Source organism: Astatotilapia calliptera, chromosome 22, assembly GCF_900246225.1.
Source record: "Astatotilapia calliptera chromosome 22, fAstCal1.2, whole genome shotgun sequence".
In the NCBI taxonomy this organism is placed as follows: Eukaryota; Metazoa; Chordata; class Actinopteri; order Cichliformes; family Cichlidae; genus Astatotilapia; species Astatotilapia calliptera.
The window spans coordinates 1,328,225-1,338,929 of record NC_039322.1 but is presented as its reverse complement, the minus strand read 5'-3'; the positions used below and the strand labels follow the sequence as shown (position 1 = coordinate 1,338,929).

The following is a 10,705-nucleotide window of genomic DNA, read 5'->3' as shown; positions in this document are numbered from 1 at the left end:
GAACTGTGTTAAACCAAACACGCTCACGCCTCACAGTCCTGTAGAGATGAAAGTGACTTCGTACAGCCCCGACCTGCAGACGCTGTGCGCAAAAGTTCAGGAGCAGAAGTCCCATTGTAAACATATCACAGCAGACCCGACGATGTTTGCATGAACACGCTTTACAGCATCTCTTTATTGACCACTTCTCACACATGGTTGCTGTACGCACATAACTGGCTGTAGCGTTTCAGCTCACAGCCCGACACACACCAACACAACAACAGCATAGAGAGCACAGACGTTAAAGCGGCGAGGCGTGATTGTGGGTGCCGCTCAGGTGCATCCTCCTCCCCTGCAGCGGCGCTGCAGACCACGCCCCGCCCACACATTACCAGGTAAAATACACATTTAGGCAGAATTTTGCAAGTATTTATTTATTTATTTATTTATTTAGCAGCATAGTGCTTTTTTTCCAATTACTTTTTAAAAGTCAGGTCAAGGCTCCAAAAGCCCAAAGGTGATATCAGGGGGGCGGCTGACAACAGTTTTTGTTTGCTACATGCAGGGCTAGACTGGGACAAAAAATCATTCATTTTGGCATTTTGACTAGAGACCGGCCCACCAGGGATAATAGGAAAAACCATACAGCCTTTGAATGAAAACAAACGTCGTTGTGACAGTGATGTACACTGTGTTGTTGGTACATATGTATCAATCTAATAAACTTAAACCTACACCTATGTCTGTGAAGGTTCTCAGTCATCCAGGTCATCGTAGTCAAAGGAGCTTGCAAAGAAAAGCGTCTGGACTTCTTTAAGTTGCTTGAAGACGTTTCACCTCTCATCCGAGAAGCTTCTTCAGTTCTAAGGTCAAATGGTGGAGAGTCCCAGATATAAACCTAGTGGGAGTTTCCCCCCACAGAGGGACAAAAGGACCCCTGATGATCCTCTAATCGCCTGAGCCAAGGTGTGAAACTGGGTGTGGGTCCCAATCAGCCAGAGTTTCGGGTGTGTTCATTGTGAAACCTGGCCCCACCTTATCATGCGAATTCCTGAGGTCAGATGGCCCAGGATGTGAGTGGGCGTTAAGGCGTCTGGGAAGGATCTCAAAACTGGAATATAGATGGCAGAGAGTTGGTGTCGTAAACCCCGCCTCTGTTCAAAGATGGTCGCTCACAGTGGACATAGATGCTTCTTTCACTCCTCTTTCAAACCATCTGTCCTCTCTGTCCAAAATGTGAACATTGGCATACTCGAAAGAGTGACCTTTGACCTTAAGATGCAGATGGACTGCTGAGTCTTGTCCTGTGGAGGTGGCTCTTCTGTGTTGTGCCATGCGCTTGTGAAGTGGCTGTTTGGTTTCTCCAATGTAGAGGTCTGGGCATTCCTCGCTGCACTGTACAGCATACACCACATTGTTAAGTTTGTGTTTTGGCGTTTTTAAACCTACACCATCCTCCCTATTCTGGTATTCTAAGCAGTAGCTGAAACCCAAAGACTGCTTGGTTGAATTAACCTCCTGAACTATCTACAACACATGGTGGAAACCTGAAATTAAGACAGAGAAGACTAGAGGTGAGACATGACCATTACTGAATATTAAAAATAATAAATGACAGATTTAGTGATATTTTCATAAACTATTTATTTGCCACATCAATAAACAGCACGGCAGGGCAAAATGTTTTTCTAACATGGCAACCTTTAAAAAGTGAAAGGAGACAGAAAGACAGCTGAGAAAGAATAAAACTTAACTGACTTTTTGATGGCATTTTACACACAGTACTGGTACAGTATCTAGAAAATGTGGGAAAATACTGGCATCATGTACAGTACTTTCTTCTGAAGAAATTATGTTGGGACCCTGAAAAAAACTTACTATGTACAATAATGGATTTCTATAAATGTGACATCAGATGAAAACTTTGGTTGTAAGATTCGAATAATTATTTTTTAAAAGTGAGACATTTTAAATGAGAATAAGAACATATTTCTTTGTGCCCCCCTCTCCCTGTTAATGCCCTACCTGCCCCCCTGGCAACACTTTGCTAGACCCGCCCCTGCACAGTTACCAGCTGTCAGCTGCTTAGAAAAGGATCCTGGTGTTATTTATCTCTCAGAAACAGTTCATAACTTCAACTCATCCATGTGACCTAAAAGGTAAACCTGTTTCTCCATCACCTGTTCAGCTCTGATGGTTCAGTAAGAACATCTCCTGGTTTCATCTTCATGTTTCCCTCTCACCACATATCTAAACAGACATCATGACCAGCAGCTTTACAGCTGTGGCTCCAGCAAACATCAGCTGATACTAGAAATTAATATTAAATAAATTCTAACAACAGCTGATCAAGCTTAAACGTGCTGCTGTTGTTTAGCGCGACATCCGCTGGTTTCCTCTTTCTGGCGCAAAGTGAGCGATAAACAAACAAGAGAGCCGATCAGCTGATCATTGATCAGTTTCATGATTGAAGTAGCAACAGGAGCGAGAGGGGGGAGAATGAGAGGAGAAGAGGCAGCTGACAGCGTAAAGACAGAATAAATCTAGCTTTGTGTCTTTTTTTTTTTTTTATTGTAGCTGAAGTCCAGGACAAATCGCATTTATTTTCAGCTCAATACGAAATGCATAATATTAACTCTGAATACCAGAGGGTTCCGTTTTTTTACAGGACGGTAACTAACCATATGAACAAAATAAAGTTCACTATCAGTAACATCATAGCACCACCCAGCTGTATAAACTCCGTCATGCTAGCTAGCACGCAGTACGAGTTATTGTAACTGACTGTAAAAAGTCAGCACAACAAAAATAATGAAAAGCATACAAAGCATAATAAAACATAATGCGAGCAGCTGCATTAAATTTGTATGTAAGAAAAATTAAAAATAGTAAGTTATCATAAATAGTTTTTTTTAAATTTGGTTGAACTTTCAAGCCCTGGAGTGTGAGAGCCCAAGGACGACCATCGGAGGGGCAACCGTGCCACTCTGCTGGAAAGAACTGACGATGGGTCACCCAGCAGCCACGGAGCAGAAGCCAGAGGGCTCTGCCAGCAGCCAGCTGCGCCAGAGTGAGCTGAGCCCCAGGCCCAGAGGGGGCCCGACCGAGCCACAGACGCCAGATCCGCCAAGCAGCCATCGGGAGCGAGTTGGTACATACCCAGCCCCCGGACACCAAGAACCACCAACGCACCAACAGGTGAGGGCATCAGCCACCAGCAGGGAGTGTGGTGGGGAGATAGGCCTCAATACTTTAGACGGCCTGAGATGTTCCCACAGAGGAATCATCTTGCAGACTACACAAGACAACAGACACCCAGGTTAAGTTCATTCTCCACCTCTCCCCCAAAGAGAACTCCTACACTCCTTCAGTTTGGCACTGGTGGCCCTTGATACACAAACACAGGAAATAAAGGTTTTCTTTATTTTTATTGAAGAAAAAAAAACGTGATATGTTATGATATATACATACAAAAGGGATCAAACAGGATAGCCCGAGGATTTGTGAAGTGACAGGATACAAACATCAACTTTAATTACGTTATGCTCTCTGCATTAAAGACCAAAACAAATTTCAAACAGCAGCTGCAAATATTAAAAATCTGTCAGTCCTGCATTATAATCCCTGTCATGTTGACATGAAGGCATTTCTTACTGTTGGGGGAAAACTCTGTAAAAAACCCAGGAGAAATAAAGACACAATGAGACAAAGTTACTTTCTTTATCAAACGTGTACACGGGTGAGCTGCTAAGAACAACTGACACCATGCACAGTGGCTTGGTAATTTTTATAGGCACAGAGCACAGAGACAGTGAGAACAGGATAACAAATAATAAACAGATAAAATAAAACAACTCCATATATGGTGCTAGTCTCGTCAGCAGAGAGCTAGGGAAGATAAAACAATCTAAAACAATATGTCCCAGAAACAAGATGTGTTTGCTGGGAAAGTCTAAAAAGATAATTCTAAACTAATCTAACCATAGGCAAAGGGCAGACAAAAGGCATCTTTGTACATTTAAAAGAAGGTAAAGAAACATAGAATCATTTTTCCTGTAACACTTACACTGAGTACTACAGCAGATATTTCTTCAAAAGACTCAATTTAATCAGGAGGGCTTAACTTTTTACAATAAAGTATATCTAAAGACAGTTTAGCATACAGATAAAACCCAGAAAAATCATTCAAAAAACAGAGAAAGTAGAAGTACTAGCTACCATTTCAAGTGATTTCAACTTACAGACTATGTATGAAAATATGTTTCCACAACTTAAGTTTTACGATAATTTCACAATTTTTGGTCTAATCTACCAAAAGCAATAGCTTCTTAAATCCACACAGTGTCAATTAATTTCAAAGGCTCCAAAACAAGAAAGTTAGAAAATTATTTACAAAGTGTAATTTTTATTATCCTAACTTCACTAACTTTGGCAAAGAGAAGAAGACCTTATTAAAAACCTTTTATCTAATTTCATCATAATCAGCCAAATATAATGACAACTCTGGGGTGTTAAATCATTCAACTCCAGGCTGCACAGTGCTCGCTGACATAGGATTAAACTACTGAGGTAGGTCTTCACGTTACACTTTAAACTTTATTTCTGTGTAGCCACAATTTTCTTTTAAAAAACATTTTAATTCATTTTGATGCTTTTCTGATTTTTTCGTCTTTGTTTTTAATGTATACTTCTATACACCAATACAACAAACCACATCACACTCCTAAACATTTTTTTCCATCTGTCTCAAGTGTGTCATTGAGAAACTTTGACTGAATCAAACACCAGTTAAGGACCAGGTTTTCAGGCTCTTATTTTTACAATCTGTCTTAATGTCTTTTAAAGTGCTTTGGTAATTCCACCCATCCAATTTAAACGAAACCCTGACTGGTCTATAAACCTGGTTTTAAATGTTAAGCTTTGAGTAAATCCTCCATTTGGTACTGACCACATACTTTCAGGTTGACCTGAACTCTTTAGGTTTTAAACTCCTGGAGGAAACACTCCTGACCTGTGAGCGCTTAAACATGCTCATCTAAATTTCACTGTGACAGGATTATCTTAAAGAATCATTCATGCTTTAAAACCCATTACATGGAAAACAATAAAAGAACATTTTTTTACTAATCCAGTTTTCTGAGAAAGAAAAAGATTTAACTTCGTTCTCCCCTAGTTTGTGTGCTCTGCCCAATGGTAAATGTATCTGTTGTTTAAGGAAATCTGGTTCATGTGAGTCCTTCTGTGCTGTGATGGACGTTCTCATGGATGCTTCAGACCTGATCACCACCATTCTGCTCACATCCTTCTCCATTCTTGTTCGGCAGGAGTTCACGTTGCTCTGCAGGCTGGTTTTGGTTTTCAGAGACAACTGTAGGAAAGAAAATGTATTATATAAATATGATCAGTAACACTAAATCATTAAGGACTATTTGCTCAAGCTTTTTCAAACATTTTCTTTGGTAAATCTTTATTTTACTATAACTAAGACCCTCCCAGATTGAGTTTTTAATTAATTAATTTAGATTTAGTTAACATATAGTTTCACTATAAGTCCACTGATTTTACAAAGTCATGTGTTTTTATTTTAATAGTTGCTGTTTTCTAAATGATGCTTTCCCCAAACACACAATGATGATTAAATAACTGAAATACTGAAAAAATATATATTAATAAATAATACAAATAAATAGACCTAAACTGAACCAAGTAAACCACCTGTGGAGACCGAAACCCTTCCAATGCAGCCTTTATTTGAAAATACTAACCAGCGAGACAAGGGTCAGAGTCACCGGTAGGGCTGTCGGACCGCTGTGACCCTGTGAAAGGAAGAAGAAGTATTCAGGTACAGTGTGTGTGCCTGCAGCAGCATGTGTAACACATGCAAGATGACATATTTTGATGTTTGTAGCTTTTTAAAAATGTATTTAATTCTGAATATAGCACTGATGCAGACGAACACTTACCAGTGGGGCTGGGATTGAGAGGTGACCCGCTGCCTACACACACACAGGAATATTAAAGCACATGTGTTACAGATGAAACTTTTACACACTATGCTGTTACTAATGCAACAGTGTGCCCTTGTTTTCAGTCCATTACTTATGTTGCTTGTGTTTTATTTGTAACGGGCTGCAGGTATAAACTGGCTTTAAGCCAATATTAATTTGGCAACATTTGGCAAGATAAATATGAGCAAATAATCACTTCTTATTTTAGTCATAAAATTATTCTTAACATTTAAGAAAATCCAGAGCAGAAGCTGAGAGCAACATCATAGATCGAAACTTCAAACAAAGGCCAAATACTTTTATATTGCTTAATAATTAGTATGAAACTCATTGTGCAAATATCAGTCTGCACAAAACCACTTTGAAGGATTCACTTTCAGTATTTTTTATTATAAGACAGTGGTGAGTAGTGATAGAGAGCACAGTTTGAGATTTGAATGAAAAAGCATGTGAGTGTGAATAGACCCAGTTTACACAGTGCTCCATGTCTGATTATTTTATTACTCTGTATTAATAAGACAACAACCACGACACAGAGTTTGTGCTCCTGAAAAATGGGTGATAGATGTGTTAGCATAAATAAAGAACATGTTGTCTTTCATGGGCTCAAGAGCTACTAAGTATCCGCCGATTTACAGTAATGTCAGCTCTCTGTACATTTATATATTTATGCACTTATTTCAGAAGAGACTGCCTCGTTAATGGTGCCTGCATTAGGTTGAACTAATACTAGTTACAATTTCAAATGGAGTTCCTGTAGCACTCATTCAAAGCTTGGTTTTCTTACCCACATCAAACTTTGCAGAAAAGAAAAAACCTTACCGCCACTTTTGTTGCCATCACCTCCTGCAAGTACAGAAAGTATAATAGATCATGAATGACATCAATCAGAACTTTAACCAAGCTCACATTATACCTCATAATGACTGAAAGGGGTCCAGTTCGATGTGACCCTTTAACGGGCAAACGTACTTGAGAAGCTGCTGTAAATGTTAACTGAATGCACGACAATAAATGCTGTTAACTAAAATGATCGATTTCTAACATTACTTATCAATTATTTTGATTGACAATATTTGAACAGCTGATTAATAAGTAGAGTACTTTACTGCTTATTATCACTTTCGTTTATTCTGAGGATTTAAAAAAAAACAAAACATATTTGCCTGTGTTCATGCTTACATGATATAAAACTATTTGGTGCAATAAAAAAACAAACAAAACTATTTAACTCAACCACTGTTGCAAACAGTTATCATACAAAATGGTACACTGCACCTACCAATAATGCCCCGTTTCTTTAAGATCAGAACCAGAGACACTCCAACAATAACCAGGACCAAGACTACAGCTACAACACCAATGATAACACCCATGTTTCCCTCAGTCTGAGTCTCAGGATCTTTAAACATGCTGTGGTCTGAAACACAGAAAACACTCACATTAGGACTTGATGTTCAATTGACATTAAAATGACTGAAATGTAGTTTTAAAGTTACAGTTAAAATAAAAAGAACATGCACTGGTTATTTGTGCAAGTGAGAAATGTGACAAATAACACTAGTTATTATTAAAACTAGTGTTTTCAGTCGTTTTCACAGAGTTGTGCGTCCACATTGAAACGGCTGAAACTGCTTATGTTCCAGATGTGAGCATGCGCAAAAGCCAGTGAGAATTAAAGAATTTGAAGAAAAGCTATCTGGAGCATGAACAAACTGATATTCATCTTTTTCAGGGCTGTCAAAGTTGAGAGCAAACAAAATGACTGCTGTACAATGCGCTCCACTATTTTTGTTTAATTGGTCACATGACTAACATGCGTCATCGTTTTAGAAGGTCTGCGTTTTCGAGCGTCCACACTGTGACGGGGCAGCTCCGTTTTGAAATGTATGCGTTTTCAAAACGCAGCGCTTTTCCTTGGGGAAAACACCATGTCAGTGTGGACGGGGGGCCAAAACGGAGAGAAAAAATGCGTTTTCAAACAAAGATGCATTAGTGTGGACATAGCCTAAATAAATAAGATTAGCAAATGATGGAAACAATTTTTTAAAAGTTTCTTACCCCAGAAACTGATAACATTCACACTGGATGCCTTATGAACGACTTCACAGCTGAACTTTGACAGGTCAGACTTCAGAATCTCCACATGGTCGCGTCTCTGGAAGGTCTCATCGTTATTCGGAACAACACCTGAGCTCTTCAGTCCGTCGTCTGGAGTCAGAACACGTCCGTTCCTTCTGATCCTCACGATGATGTCTTTGGGGTAGAAGCCTGTGGCGAGGCAGGTCAGGACGAGGTTGGTCCCCCCTTTGACCTTCTTTCCAAACACGTACACGTCAGGTTTCGCTGGAAGGAGGACATGTGAAGTGATGTCACCACATAGGTTATCACCTGAATTTGGTTCTTTCTGACAGATCAAAACAGCATATGAATGGTACTGGCTATAGCTACTTAACAAAACTGCTTTCAGTACACTGTTGGGACTCTCTAAAAGCCACATTTATACTCTCCACACCTTTAAACCATATTGTAAACATCCCTACAACCACGCACGGGAATCACTTCCTTTTTCACAGCATTTTAACAGAAGAAAAAGCTCCGTTTATTCTCTTCTGCTTATTATTATTATCATTGTCACAGGGGGGCTGGAGGCTGAAGCCCAGCTACTACTGCGGAAGAGACGGGCTATACCCTGGAGAGGTCGCCAGCCTGATGCAGAGCTAACACATATTCAAGCTCATTTAAAAATGTCTGATATATATTTACTATTTGGTTAATGTTCAACTTGTCAACAATCATGAACTGCTGTTTATGATTTCTCAAATAAAGAGACGGAGAAGTTGTAGGACACTTAAGCTCTGTTCACACATGAGCCAACCCTTTACTTTTCTAGAGATTTCTCAGCTGAGGTTCCTGTGAGAACCTTCAAACTTGATTTAGCGTGTCTGAGTGTCCTGCTGCACTGAGACATGAACAGCGCAGGAGACTGAACAAAAAACCAACACATCTATCACGTGATTGTCCTGCCTTCTGCGCTCAGGCAGCTCCATCACCAAAACTTAACACTGTAGCACTTTCTAATAGTGGCAATGTAGATGACACAAAAATGAAAAACTTCAATATTCCAACTGATTCTGTAAAAATTTATAAAAATAAAACCTTTTGAGTTCATGCCAAAATTACAATTTTTAACTTAGGAAAGGTGATTTTGAGAAATATTATTAAGATTTGAGTTTTTTGAACTTCTACCATAATCACATTTTTTATGTAAATGTTGAAACACGTGGACCTAAAACGGCTTCCTGACAAATGCTGTGAAAAAGTAAAAGGTCACAGACTGAAATCCACGTTACAGTATGTAAGAAACTTTCTACCTTAATCTGTCTGAGCAACAACAACTATCACTAAAACTAAATTTTTAAACTATCAGTTACTAATACAAATATTGATCATTGTTTTGAATATTACATGTCAAATTATTTCATGTCATACATACAGGCGCTTCGTAGCTGCTTTTCCTCATAATTCACAAACTTGCTCAGCCAATCGATGCACTCGTTCTCCAGGTATCCCTTGGTGTACTCTTTCAGCACCTGGACGTTGTCCCACTTCCTCTTGGTGGCTTCTGCCTCCGGAGTCGGAGCGACCCAGACTCCGTTTTTATCATCGAAGGACAGGAAGTCGTTTCCATCGTAGTTGTACATGTCCATGCCTCGGACAAACCTGAGCGTGCCGTCAGGATTCGTTTCACCCTCACAGCCGTGCATCCACTGAAGAACGTGAGGAGCTGAAGGACCAACAGTGACAGAAATGAACAAGATATCAGAAGAACAGAGATTCAGAGAGGACACCATGATGTGTGCGTCAGGATTAAAACGGAGCGACAACTTACTGCTTGAGTCATTCTGTCTCATTCGCTCCATCAGGATGCCGATGTTGACCTTGAACCACTGCTGCTTGCTCTTGCGGGACTGTGTGCCTTTATCCCAGTAATCAGCAGGTAAACGCTCTCTCATCCACTCCTGTTTGGGAACCTTTGCCTGATGCTCGCTGTCAAAGTAGTCGATCATCCTGTCGTCCAGCAAACCCATGGCTGTGAACTCGTGGATGCCCGGGAGGCCGACAGGCTTGGAGAGCGCCGTGTAGATGTAATGGAGGGAGTGAGTCTCTGAAAGTCACACAGGAGGGAAAACACACAATATTAATTTATTTATCACAGCTGAGAAGCAGCAGATCTGACTTGTGCACTGAAGTTATTTTTTAATAAAGTTAAAGTAAAAACAGCTGCTTAGTGAAGTGAGAGTTGAAGCTGAAGCTGTTTTCAGTTTCTGTCCTCAGCTGTGTGTAGACGTCACTGCACTGAAACACTTCCTGCTCTTGCGCGGCCTTCGGTTAGCTCACATTCACAACCACTGAAGCTTTTTACGAGTTTATCTAGCAGCATGTTTTCGTTTTTAACATAAAGCTCTATAAATATTCTCTGAAGTGAAATTTTCTATATGAAAACACTGTTCATTCAGTTGTTAAAGAAAATAGAGACAGCTCTGACAACAACGATGATTCCACGCAGAACAGGTGCTAGAGTCCAGCCTGGATGTTTAAGTTAACCAGTGACAGCCACAGAACATTATGTCAGGTTACAGTAATGAACTAAACCTGAAGAAAACTGACAGAAAATCTTACAAAACTATTGAAAATATTTAAAAAGTGCAAAA

The 10,705-nt window shown here is 39.9% G+C and overlaps 1 protein-coding gene across 1 annotated transcript in view; it reads right to left on the bottom strand.

Moving 5' to 3' along the window:
- Positions 1-4,367: 4,367 nt before the first annotated feature.
- LOC113014673 (class I histocompatibility antigen, F10 alpha chain-like) overlaps positions 4,368-10,705 on the bottom strand; it is a 7,770-nt gene continuing 1,432 nt past the window's right edge. Inside the window, exons 2-9 of the mRNA XM_026156346.1 lie at positions 9,883-10,158; positions 9,487-9,777; positions 8,052-8,336; positions 7,273-7,410; positions 6,813-6,836; positions 5,946-5,978; positions 5,748-5,798; positions 4,368-5,350 (exon numbers count right to left, since the gene is read on the bottom strand). Coding sequence (XP_026012131.1) covers positions 5,253-5,350; positions 5,748-5,798; positions 5,946-5,978; positions 6,813-6,836; positions 7,273-7,410; positions 8,052-8,336; positions 9,487-9,777; positions 9,883-10,158 — 1,196 coding nt within the window. The 3' untranslated portion in view covers positions 4,368-5,252. The remainder of the gene's footprint in view (positions 5,351-5,747; positions 5,799-5,945; positions 5,979-6,812; positions 6,837-7,272; positions 7,411-8,051; positions 8,337-9,486; positions 9,778-9,882; positions 10,159-10,705) is intronic.